Raw genomic sequence first — 13,908 nt, 5'->3', positions numbered from 1 at the left:
CACACACATTACTAAACTCTGACGACACAAATATATTGTATAGGCCTATAGCATTGGCACCAGTCCTGAAATATTTCTGAAATAAGTATTTCCGGAAATCAAAGAAGTTGGTTAAAGCCTAAATGTATTGATAATAGAGGCCTAAGTAGGCTACATTGGCCTAATTGGTGTATCCGATGGCCATTAATTCGCGGTCCAGGGTTCAATTCTGGCTTAGGTCGAGATAATACCTTCGGATTTTTCAACCCGGTTTCTCCCTGTCAGTGATGCAGCCTGTAAGAAGGGCTGACATGGAAAAAGCATCTAGACGTTCGGATGGGACAGTAAGCCGAGGCCCTCTGTGCCTACATGCTAAATTAGGCACACTGATTTAATTAAGGGGAATAACTCCAAAATCATTCATCCAATTATTGATATTTTTTAACTTGAGATCACATCAATGTATACATGAATACCAAGTTTCATCGAGATCGGATAAAAACTGCATTGTATCACGACTACAAGCCAAATTTGAAGCGTTTTAACTATGTCAAAAGCAGTAACTCAAAAACATCCGATTATTACCAAATTCAAACTTGACCGAGATATCATCAATATATTTTCAAGTTTCATCAAGATCTGATAAAAACTGTAGTCTAAAGAGTGTTTTTACTAGGTCAAGTGCAATAACCCTGAAATCGTTCATCCAATTATTACCAATTTCGAACTTGACCGAGATATCTTCAATATATACATGCATACCAAGTTTCATCAAGACCAGATAAAAGCTGTAGCCTCTATTGAGAACGTATAAAAACTAACAAAAAAAACGAAACGTGCGGAGGGTGCACTTGAAAACAAGTTTGATAATTATTATGAAACGCGACGGGTACACGCGAGATTTTATTCAAGGCTTTAAATGATTTTATATTTAATGGTAAAATATATCTTAAACTACTACAGGCCATTCGCCCTTTCATACGCAAACCTTTTCATGACAGTGTGGTATTATCAGAGAGGTATTAGTTACCCCTTTGTCCAAATTTTGACCCATTGTTTTAATGTTTTATAGTTGTTTTCTTGATATTTTCATGGTCTGGACATACTCGATAGACCTGTTATGGCAATTCTGTGAAATTCTCAATAATCCCCATCCATCCATTAAACTTACTGCCAACGTTAGTCACAATTGCGTAGAATTTTTTGATACCACGTTTACAAAGGTCAGTAATGCAGGGCGTAAAACTCCATTCATTTCATTTTGATACGCCCACATGGAAATGCGAACAAAAGGCGCACCTTTTATTTGAGTCGCAAAATTCAAGCGTTGAAGAGGCCAGGAATTTGAATGGCTGGTAGTGTTATCAAACAGACGAATGTTCCAGAGGGCTGTGTTAAGACCCTAACTGAAGTGGCAACCTCAGAAATGAAAGCTAATACAAAACGGAAAGAAAATTTTTAATTAGACTGTTTCGTTCCCAACTCTAACGGTATTTTCTCCACATGAATTTTTATACGCCCACATTGAAATGTGAACGTATATTGTCATCGCCCCTGTTTGTCCGTTTACATTTATTGTAAGCACAATAGGGACTACAGTTCTATCGAGGCAAATTTAACCCCTTTTTTGTAAGTTGAGGGCAATAACTCTAAAAGCATTCATCCGATTATTACCAATTTCGAACTTGACCGAGATCTCATCAATATACATGCATACCAAGTTTCATCAAGATCAGATAAAAACTGTAGCCTCTATTGTGCCTACAAGTTATGTGGATGGACGGACAGACAGGGCCAAATTTGCCGGTTTTTACTAAGTCAAGGGCAATAACTCTCAAAAGGTTCATCAGATTATTACTAATTTCGAACTTGACCGAGATCTCATCAATACATACATGCATACCAAGTTTCATCCAGATCAGATAAAAACTATAGCCTCTATCGCGCCTACAAGGCAAATTTGACCTGTTTTTCTAAGGGCAATACCTCCGAAACCATTCATTCGATTATTATGAATTTCGAACTTGACCGAGATCTCATCAAAATATACATGCATACCAAGTTTCATCAAGATCGGATAAAAACTGTAGCCTCTATTGTGCCTACAAGTAATGTGGACGGACGGACAGGGGCGACGGCAATATACGTCCACATTGCCATGTGAGATATAGAAACGCATCAAATTTGGCTTGTAGGTACGATAGAAACTACAGTGTTCATCCGATCTTTATGCAATTAGGTATGCATGCTTAAAGTGATGAAATCTCAGTCGAGTTCCACATTGGTAATAATCGGATAAACGATTTCAGAGATATTGACCTTGACTTAGTAGAAAGGTGTCAAATTTGCATTTTCGGTGCGATAGAGGATACGGTTTTTATCCGATGATGATGAGACCTGGTATGCATGTATGTATGGATAAGATCTTAGTCGAGTTTAAAATTGATAATGGTTTCAAAGTTATTGCACTTGATGTAGTGAAAACGTGCTAATTTTGGCTTATAGGCACAATAGATACTAGGCCTACAATTTTTATCCAATCTTGATGAAACTTGGTATGCATGTATAATATATTAATGAGATCTCCGTCAACTGGTAACAATCGGATGAACAGTTATATTTCTGACAGCTGGTAGTGGGCATATGTTACCTTGCCTGGAAAACTATCTTTCTCAGAATAATTAAATAAATAAAAAAAATTCACAAAATTTCATGTTCTGCATTTTAACGATGTTGAATAAAATGAACTGGTCAGTGTAGATCAGCATGGACACATTCACCCCAGAATACCACAGAGGGCACTTCCATCAGAGGTTGGAATGCTATCAAGTTAATAAAAAAAATAATACAATAAAACAAATGAGAGTTCAAACAAAATATTATAGTATGAGACCTTTATTTTTATGCATTGAAAATATAAATAAGTAATAAACAAAAATAGTTGCTATATTCATCTAAATTCAAAAATGATTCAGGTAAAATATCGTGCAATATGGTCATGCAGCATGTATGATAAGAGTATTAGTCTATCCCTTCCACAACATAAACTAAAATAGATTCAGAACAGGTATTTATATAAGTTTCTCCCTGAGTATATAATATTTTTGTTTTTGCTACAGCCTGTATTCTTGAGGGGTATCAATTCAATTCACTTTCCTGATACATTTTCAGTATATCAAGGGCAGTAACCTATCTGTGTCAAATCATACCAAAAATTTAATTTGTGCAAGATATTGTTGATTTAAACAAACACACATTATTTAATAAAATTCTGACATAAACTGTTACTCTATCGCCAACAAATTTTGAAGAGTTTTTAGTAAGTCATGATCAAATTCTGTTGATCAAAAAATTGTCAAATTCAATCTTGAATAAGATCTCATCATTATAAATGATCATACCAAATTTCACTTAAATCGGATGAAAACTGTAGTCTCTATTGTGTTCACAATGACGCCTAATAAATATATGTCCCGTTTTTATCGTTTTATATAGACAAAGAGCAATTCTAAGGCTTTTAATTGTTTTTTCCAAAAAGAAATCTGCCTTTCGTAAGCTTTACAGTTTAGCGTCAGATATCGCCACTTTCGGCTCTTGTACTGCAGTATGCGAAAGTGGTTTTTATACGCCCACATTTCTTGTAGGCGCATTAGTTGCTACAGTTTTTATCCGAACTTGATGAAAGATGGTATTCATGTATACATGTATATTGATGAGATCTCGGTCAAGTTCAAAATTGATAATAATCGGATGAACGGTTTCAAAGTTATTGCCCTTGACTTAGTAAAAACTTTCTTCGGATTGCAGGCACAACAGAGACTACAGTTTTTATCCAATTTTGATGAAACTTGATATGCATGATGAGATCTCGGTCAAGTTAGAAATTGGTGATAATCAAATCAATAGTTTTCGAGTTATTGCCCTTGTGTGTACAGCTATGAGACATTGTTCATGTTTGAATTTCATGATAACTTGATGAACTGTTTCAGGTTTTTGCCTTGAAAAAATGGATGATTTTAAGATTATTCGAAAATTTATAATTAAGCCACTAAAGATTTTTTCATTATGACTGCTGGTAGTGGGCGTATGTTATCTTTCCACTTTAACACGGTTAGAAAGGCCTACGCGACGCAGCATGTCTCAACCAAGACAAGTTTCCCTAGTTCTGATGGCCTTTGAACACCAAATAACAGCAGGAATTGACTTAAACTGTTTTATAAGTAGGTTTGCTGTACAACTCCCTCACTTACAGCTGGTGTAATTATTGATTATTATCATTGTTGATTGTCAACCCCGTGAAACACTTAAACACATATTTTCAATGTATATATATAGTTTCTTTATTGACTTTTTGAATCATATGGTTGAGCCCCCCTTAAAAAAAATTTGCCCCCCCCTGAGACTCCGGGCTAGCTACGGGCCTGTCTTCAGGACTGAATAATAAAACCAAGTTTTGTCAAAATCCAGAAAGAATCATGCCTTTTAGTGTTTAAGAGCTAAATTTGAAAGCTGTTTCAAGAACAGGGGCAATAACTCATACTAAATATTTTTCAATTCTTCTGATTTTCAATAGGGTTCATCCTTGGGTGATTACGAACATTCACACCAAGTTTCATTAAAGTGATTACCTGCTAAAAATTGAACGCGTTTTCAATAGCGAAGGCAATAACTCATTACAAATATTTTTAGATTTTTCTGATTTTCAATAGAGTTCATCCTTGGGTGATAACTAACACTCATGTCAAGTTTAGTCAAAATCCGTCAAGAATTGTGCCTTCTAGAGTGTTTATGAACTAAAAATTGAAAACGTTGTCAAGAACAAGGGCAATAACTAATACTAAATATTTTTTCAATTATTTTTGATTTCGATAGGGTTTATCCTTGGGTGATTACAAACACTCACACCAAGTTTCGTCAAAATCCATCAAGAATTATGCCTTCTAGAGTGTTTACAAGCTAAAATTGAACACGTTTTCAAGAGCAAGGGCAATAACTCATACTTAACATTTTCCAATTTTTCTGATTTCCGATAGAATTGTCCCTTCTTGAGTGTTTAAGAGCTAAAAATTGAACGCGTTTTCAAGAACAAGGGCAATAACTCATACTAAATATTTTTCGATTTTTCTGATTTTCAATAGGGTTCATCCTTGGGTGATAACTAATACTCATGCCAAGTTTCGTCAAAATCCGTCAAGAATTGTGCCTTCTAGAGTGTTTATGAACTAAAAATTGAAAACGTTGTCAAGAACAAGGGCAATAACTAATACTAAATATTTTTTCAATTATTTTTGATTTCGATAGGGTTTATCCTTGGGTGATTACAAACACTCACACCAAGTTTCGTCAAAATCCATCAAGAATTATGCCTTCTAGAGTGTTTACAAGCTAAAATTGAACACGTTTTCAAGAGCAAGGGCAATAACTCATACTTAACATTTTCCAATTTTTCTGATTTCCGATAGAATTGTCCCTTCTTGAGTGTTTAAGAGCTAAAAATTGAACGCGTTTTCAAGAACAAGGGCAATAACTCATACTAAATATTTTTCGATTTTTCTGATTTTCAATAGGGTTCATCCTTGGGTGATAACTAATACTCATGCCAAGTTTCGTCAAAATCCGTCAAGAATTGTGCCTTCTAGAGTGTTTATGAACTAAAAATTGAAAACGTTGTCAAGAACAAGGGCAATAACTCATACTAAATATTTTTCGATTCTTCTGATTTTCAATAGGATTCATCCTTGGGTGATTACGAACACTCATACCAAGTTTTGTCAAAATCCATCAAAAATTGTGCCTTCTAGAGTGCTTACAAGCTAAAAATTGAAAACTATTGATTTTTCTGCCATCATTAAATGCCATTACAAGTAGATCTCAGAGGAAAGGAAATACAGTGAAACAATGATGGTACAGTATACCAAGTCTCAATGACCTTTGTGATGTTACTGAAGTACTCAGTAAAAAGGACCTTGATACTCTGCCTTTTTCGTGATTACAGAAATGATACCACTGTATTTATTTTTTTGTCAATGCCATAGCATTATGTTTTGTACGTATGCACATGCTTATAACTCTATCTAAATTTAACAATTACAGGCTCAGAAACCTGTTGAACCTTTTAGTTTTAGTCCAATGTATTTTAGTTTAATGCTGTTGTTGAGGAAGCTGTAATTTGAAACACCTTGAAGATACATCTAGTGTTACAATATTAGTGTTAAGGTCATCCCAAAAAGTGGAAGATTTAGTAAAGTATAAATTTGTTTCAGCATTTTGTTTAATTTTCTTACATATTTAGAAATCATTTCATAAAGTCTGTAATTTTCTTTGAAGTGTCCTTTTTCCTTTTCTTTGTAGAGGGTTGATATTCTTCTTGACTACTTTTACGTTTACCATCACCTATAAAATACCACAATACAATCAAATATTCAGTGCACTGATTTGTAACATAAAGGACATGTTGCAAGGAAAGGGGAATATAACCATGCAATCTTTAAAAAGAATACTTTCCAGACAAGGCAAAAAACACCCACTGGCAGCTTTGACTTCAAATAAGAAGATAGCTTGCGAGGCAAGGTAACATACGCCCACTGGCAGCTGTCAGAAATGATAAAACAGTCTTTAGTGACTAAAGTACAAATTTTCGAATATTGAAGAAATTTTATTAGTTTGAAATCAATTATATATATATATACCGAATTTCGTCAAAGTTAAGAAAAAGGAAAAAAAAAATTATGTCTTAGAGGTTTCCTCAGATATTCTACCAAATAATTAAAATTGGTTTATTTCGATTTTCTTTATGAATCCTTCACTTTGACCCATATTTCATGAGCAACCAACTCGGCAACGGCGGCAGAATGCGTCACCTATTTTCGTGTACAATGTTTGATCTACAAATAAGTCTAGAAAAACACGTTGTATGGATACCGTGTGGTATAATTAACTTCTCTTAGTATTTATCTTTAATATCAATTCATTATAACTAGTGACAATTCCTTCAAAGAACCACGATTTAAAAAAAAACCATAGAGACTGACAAAATATGATACGTAGCGTGATTTATTGCTAAAAGTCACTGAAACAACAGAAGAATATGGTCCACTTTGTGTTCCATAGAAATTTTCTGCTGACACGGAATCCGCTAGTTGATCATGTGACTTCATTCGTTGGACTACATTCTAGCAGACAACACTTGGAATTCTGATTACCGCTTGGGATTATAAGGAAATTCGGCCGATAAAAAATCGTGACGTTTGGTAATAAGTGAAATCCGCCATTTTGTATTTGTCAAAATATACATTAATACATTTTACCTTGCTTGCAACTAATGGATTCATTCTACTAGCTGATATTGTAGAGAAAAGCAATGTTTATTAAAACAAACTAATGCGGAGGTCGCGCAAGGTTGCTCATGTAAATTATTAATCCTTTCCGGAAATCCACGAATAAAAGGTTTCCACGAAATTAGGTTACTCGACTGTGTATATATATATGCCAGTTATTTATGCTGGGTAATTCCACACAAATTTTAAAAAATCAATATCAATAACCCAAATACAACAAACAATTAAATCACACAGCTCTAATCACGGGCAAAAAAAAAACTTTTGACGCATGTTTACAAAGTCAAGTGCAATAACTCAAAAAACGTTCATCGAAAATTCGTCAAGATAGAACTTGTCCGAGATCTTGTCAATTCCAATGATCACACCAAGTTTCCTCAAAATAGATTGTGCTCACAAACAAATTTTGAAGCGTTTTACAAAGTCAAGGGCAATAACTCCAAAACCGTTCATCGAAAATGCCTCAAGTTAGAATTTGTCCGAGATCTTATCAATTCCAATGATCATAACAAGTTTGATCAAAGTTGGTTGAAAACTGTAGCTTCAATAGTGCTCACGAACACATTTTGACGCGTTTTTACAAAGTCAAGGGCAATAACTAAAAAACCGTTCATCGAAACTGCGTCAAGTTAGAACTTGTCCGAGATCTTATCAATTTCAATGATCACACCAAGTTTCATCAGAATCGATTGAAAACTGTAGCTACTATTGTGTTCACGAACAAATTTTAACGCGTTTTTACAAAGTCAAGGGCAATAACTCAAACCCGTTCATCTAAATTACGTCAAGTTAGAACTTGTCCGAGATCTTATCAATTCCAATGATCACACCAAATTTCATCAGAATCGGTTGAAAACTGTAGCTTCAATCCTGCTCACAAACTATTTTTTAACAAATTTCGACGCATTTTAACAAAGTCAAGGGCAATATCTCAAAAACCGTTCATCGAAAATATGTTAAATTCCAACTTGATCGAGATTTTATCAATCTAAAGCATCACACCAAGTTTTATCAAAATCAGATAAAAACTGTAGTCTCTATAGTGCTCGCAAGAAATGTTGACCTACGGACAGACGGACAGGGGCGACGACAATATACGACCACATATTCATGTGGGCGGATAAAAATATGGCACAACAATAATAATCACCAGTAGAAATATTTGTTTTTAAAAACAACCACAAAAATACAAATTTTTCATATTGGTAGATTAATGCAAATCATATCTTGAAGTTCTGAAACAAATTGATTTTGATTCCCTTTCAAGCTTCAATCAATTTAATGTATCCGGTACCAACAATTTAATAGAATGGTCATTGGAGTTGTGTAGCTGAATTGATATCCATTTGCTTTATTTTCAATATGAAAAGGTTTTTATCTTTATCTTACATTGGGAGCCGCAGTGGCTCAGTGAGTTAGAAGTGTGCTCGCTAACCTGAAGGTCCAGGGTTCAATCCCGGCATAGGTCGAGATAATACCTGCGGATTTTTCAACCCGGGTTTCCCCCTGTCAGTGATGCAGGTAAGAGGGGCTAAGAGGGGCTGACATGGAAAAAGCTTCAGTCGTTCGAATTGGACAATAAACTGAGGCCCTGTGTGCTACAGGCTGTGCACGTTTAAGATCCCTCCATGGTTGGAAATCGAAAAAGAGCAGGCTAATGCCGCTGTCCAAGCAAAATTTCCCTCATGGCACCCTGCATGGCGTTGCCCGTCTTCATTAGCCCACAATGTGCAGAAGAGTAACGTAAAACGCCATTCATTTCATTTCAATTTTTAACTTACATTGAGATGATTTTGTGGCAGAATCAGTACGAGTTATGAAGAGGTTATGAAAAATGTAGACAAACTCATAGTAAACATTTATGGTCATTTTGAGATAATTATTTTTTTTTTTAATGAATATCACTAATAAATAATCTAACATTCTTATACCATTGTATAATTCGTGAAATTAAAAACTGACATTTACACCTTCTTCTTAGCTTCTGTCACAGATGCAAAAAGTGCATAATGACAGTTGTCATTGATAAATTTGCAAATTGCAAGGTGCGATATAATACATTTCGAAAATTATCCAGGAAACGTCCCCTTGAGATTTATCTAAAAGTATAGGAAAATTCAGGAAAGAATGTTATTTGGCCTGCAAGTCAAATAGTTTTGGCCCTGTGTAAAACCTCTGTAAATATCTGTAATAAACATGACTTACTATCTGTTGTAGTTTTACTCTTTGATGCTTTATGTTTAGCATAAGCTTCATGCATTCTTTCAATATTAATAGGTCTAACAATATCATGATCAACAATTCTTTTTGGATAATCTTTACCGATAATACAACCTGCTGCTTCCTGAACACTTTTTGGAGCTTTCCATGGTTCATAAATATAATTAGATGGCAATTTTTTCAGAACTGGGAGATACTTTCTGTAATCAAAATTAATATATACTGGTATAATGTTAATAAATAAATAAAATTTATCTATAAAGTTTGAAGTTAATGTGATGTTTTTGTATATCATTTTTGGGCATGAGGCTACATATTATGAAGAACACTAATATTATTATATTATCACATTATCATATTCTGTATGTTTGCTTACACTTGTAAAGATACTCACTTGATATAAAGTCCATTAGGATCAGTTTTTTTTCCAAAGGCAACAGGACTATAGACACGAAAATACTGGTAGAAAAATGAGCTAGCTGATAACCACATCCAATTACCTGCATTTAAACTCCAGTCAGCATCAAGTAAATATTCTTCAAAAACCTAACATAAAACAGAATGCATTATAATTCAGGTTTTTTTTCACCAACCTGAGGTAATTACAACCACAGAGGTAATTTTCATACGCCCACATAGAAATGTGGAGTATATTGCCGTCGCCCCTATCTGTTGGTCTGTCAACATTTCTTGTGAACACAATAGAGACTACAGTTTTCAACTGATTTTAAAGAAATTTGATGTGATCATTTATACTGATGAGATCTTGGATCAGTTTGAATGTGACGATCTTTCCATGGACAGTTTTTGAGTTATTGCGCTTGACTTAGGAAAAAACATGTCAAGATTTGTTTGTGAACACAATTAGAGTCTCCAGTTTTCAACTGATTTTAAAGAAATTTGGTGTGATCATTTATATTGATGAGATCTTGGTCAAGTTTGATTTTGAAGATCTTTTGATCTTTGGAGGAGGTAATGCAATTGATCAAGTTTCCTGAAAGAGGTAATAGAAAGAACAAGGTGAAAACCCGTTATAATTTGCTCTACATGTATTTACAGTATATATACTCTTTTTCAATTCCAACCAGTGACCTGCATCTCCACTTATATCACACAGAATCTTCAGACAAGATATATATATATATGCACAGCCTTGATTCCTCATTAAGCCTACAATAAAACTTAGTGATCTTCAACCCATTACAGCTGTAAATTCTTGAGTTACTGTTTTCTGCCACTCTACCACAGAGTTTGTCAAAGAACAAAAATATTAATGGTAACCTTTTGACCTTCTTCCCAATGACACCATAAATCACCTCTGGTTAAGAAGCAGGCTACAGCATGTCTGGCTAGGTGATGTATCCAACCTTCTTGTCTTAATTGAGTCATTATAGCATCAATAAATGGATAGCCTGTTTTACCCTACAAACATTCAGAATAGTTTTTAAAACTACAAAGTCTGAACTTACCTCTGTATATTGATATTACCAATACAAGTAAGATATATTCATATGCTATCCATATTCTACTAAAATTAGGATTTTTGTATTTTTTCTACATACCAAAGGGCTGTTTCAACATCAACAGGGTTTGTCAAAAATGTTCACATAACTAATGTAAAAGGGGAGTTATGTAACAGTTTCAATATGCCAAAGTATCTTTTTGTTCACAAATTTCTGATGAAAATCACTCCTGTTTTTTAAAGAAGTTGTGTCTTGTTAAAAATTATGAACAAACCTCTCTCCATGCTTTCAAATACTCTTCATTATTTTGCCAAGGTATTTGTGTACATATAGGATTGTCTACCATCTTATCAAAATTAGGTGTAACATAGCCTACAGTATAGAATAATTCTCGGAATAACAACTGTCCATGGAGGGAGACAGGTGGTGCTGTATGTTTCTGCAGAAAAATTCAATCAAAGTTTATTGCACAAATTTCAATTGTTTTAAAATAAAGAAAAAAGTTTACCTTTCACAGAAAAGACTAAGACAGCTTTGCCAGGCAAAGTAATATACACCCACTAGCAACTTTTGAATAAAAATATTTTACAGTGCGGTAACTATCACTTGTATGAAATAGTTAAAAATTCAAAGTAATTACAAGAAAAAAGGCAATAATTCATACTAAATATTTTTTGATTTTTCTAATTTTCAATAGCGTTCATTTCAAACACTCACACCAAATTTCATCAAATCAGTCAAATATTGTGCCTTCAAGAGTGCTTACAGGCTAAAAATTGAATGCATTTTATTGTACAAGGGCAAAAACTCATACTAAATATTTTTCAATGTTTCTGATTTTCAATAGGGTTCATCCTTGGGTGATAACAAACACTCACACAAAAATATTCCTCTGTTTCCTCAACAATATACATATTATTCATGAAGGGTTCACAAGCCAATTTTGATGTATTTAGTCAAAGGCAATAACTAAAATATGTTATGAGCTGTGAACACTATTACTGATTAGCTTAGGTAAAAAAAATCACATTTCTAAGACTATGGTATGAATGGTGAAACGGATATCGTGGGTGACTGCTTGAAACCTTGTATATGCCATATTTGGTCATTTTGACATTTTGATACCGTTCGAAAGCTCGTAAAAGCGCAGATCTTGTGATCAAAACCTCTTATTCTTAGCTTGATTGTAAATAACTCAAAAACCACTAATTAAATAACACGTATAAAAACAGTCAGATTTAAAACCTCGTAAAATATCACATTATACGAGATTCAATGTTCCTTTTTCTGGGATGAAAATGAAAAACCTTGTATACTGTACTATCATACGAGTTTTTGGTTCACTAGGTCGAAGAACTCAAAGTGTGATACGAGGTTTATATTTTCAAGGAATGAAAACCATGTATAGTGGTAAAAGAAATGGTAAAAATGATTTCAACAAAATACGAGTTCAAATAGTTTTTTACATTTTTCTCGAAAAGTAATTTAGCGTCATATATCGTTATACCAGGTTTCAAGCGGTCACCCACAATATTGAATCTGTACCTTGAATCTTTCTACATTAAACACAATAAATCATGATTGTATTAATTTCTTTTTGAGAAATAGAAACAAGAGGAATAAATATTTATACAAATGTAAGGGATAACATTATCATACTGAATACTCACTTTGACTTTATCATAAACTTCTTGTATTTTCCAGTAAAATAGCCTGGGAGACAGACAACCAAATTTGATATAAGGACTCAATACAGTTGTACTTGGTGATAAACTATTGGGTTCTGTATTAGGTTTTTCAAAACTTGCAATCCAACTCTAAGGAAAGATAAATATTGATAATTCTCAGTCAATTCAATTTAAACCACTTACATTCAACTAACTAGACCTATAGCACAACACAGGAAAGTAAAACACTTGGATGTCAGCCTCTCAGTCTATATCAACTCCATAAGGACCATTCTACATCCAGAATGAGATATTACCACAGATCTCAATGTCAAAGGGCAAATGTTTCACTAATTGAGCCATCAAAATTCCTACATACAAAAAGCAGACCACGATTTGTGATATTTATATCTTACTGGTTTAGCAATACTGTTCTCCAGTCTTTTTAAACTCTCTGTTTCTCCACCTGGATATAATACTGGACCACATAATGATGGATCTTGACCTAACTCTTCTAATGTTGGCACCTTATAATTCTCACTAATATCTTCATCTGATTCAATTTTAATATCTTTAAAAAAAACATTTTCTATATTTAGAGTTTATGTCCTTTTCACGGTTAGTGAATTTTACGAACCGGGTAACCATCGGCAATAACTGTTTGTTACCCGGTTAATTACTAAAGATTATGAAAGGAGTCAAAAACCGCATTTGCGGCGGTAATTCACCGTTAACTAAACGGAGTAATTGTAAATGAGTACCCAAGAAGATTTTGGCTAGTTCCCCACGAATTGTCGGTACAAATCGACAGATACCAAACAACCCACTGAAGCGTCTGCTTCAAGGTAAGATTACGAGCGGGCCTGACAGAGGTCAGACGGACTGGCGCCATTGTCAGACATTGCTACAGTCTCTAAAAGATCAAAGGTTTTTATACCTATACTATTGTCTCAATGAATCCATACTCATGAATATTAATAAGCTTGAAGCTGATTGACAGGCTAGAAGAAACAAACAGCCGATTAGAGGAGAGTTGATAAAAAGTAATACGATCTTTATAACTGTTTTATTCTAAGCAACTTCTAGGCTTGATAACCTTGACCACAATTCTTGCAACTCGTTAGTGTTTTGATTATTTATTAATCTTAATTATTCAATCAATAAAGATGTTTATTTACGAAAGAAAACAGATTAAAGACTCATACAGTGACGAATTTTCTATCAAAATTGTCTCTTTTACTT

At 34.0% G+C, this 13,908-nt stretch overlaps 1 protein-coding gene across 1 annotated transcript in view; it reads right to left on the bottom strand.

The window, feature by feature from the left end:
• Positions 1-213: 213 nt before the first annotated feature.
• LOTGIDRAFT_180057 (hypothetical protein) overlaps positions 214-13,908 on the bottom strand; it is a gene marked incomplete at both ends in the record, with an annotated part of 15,406 nt that continues 1,711 nt past the window's right edge. The window contains 8 exons of the mRNA XM_009046934.1: positions 214-285; positions 4,230-4,231; positions 9,522-9,736; positions 9,931-10,082; positions 10,818-10,958; positions 11,274-11,438; positions 12,670-12,816; positions 13,083-13,237. Coding sequence (XP_009045182.1) covers positions 214-285; positions 4,230-4,231; positions 9,522-9,736; positions 9,931-10,082; positions 10,818-10,958; positions 11,274-11,438; positions 12,670-12,816; positions 13,083-13,237 — 1,049 coding nt within the window. The remainder of the gene's footprint in view (positions 286-4,229; positions 4,232-9,521; positions 9,737-9,930; positions 10,083-10,817; positions 10,959-11,273; positions 11,439-12,669; positions 12,817-13,082; positions 13,238-13,908) is intronic.

The sequence above is a fragment of the Lottia gigantea genome, assembly GCF_000327385.1.
Source record: "Lottia gigantea unplaced genomic scaffold LOTGIsca_109, whole genome shotgun sequence".
NCBI classification, from domain to species: domain Eukaryota; kingdom Metazoa; phylum Mollusca; class Gastropoda; family Lottiidae; genus Lottia; species Lottia gigantea.
This window is presented reverse-complemented; position numbering and strand designations above follow the sequence as displayed.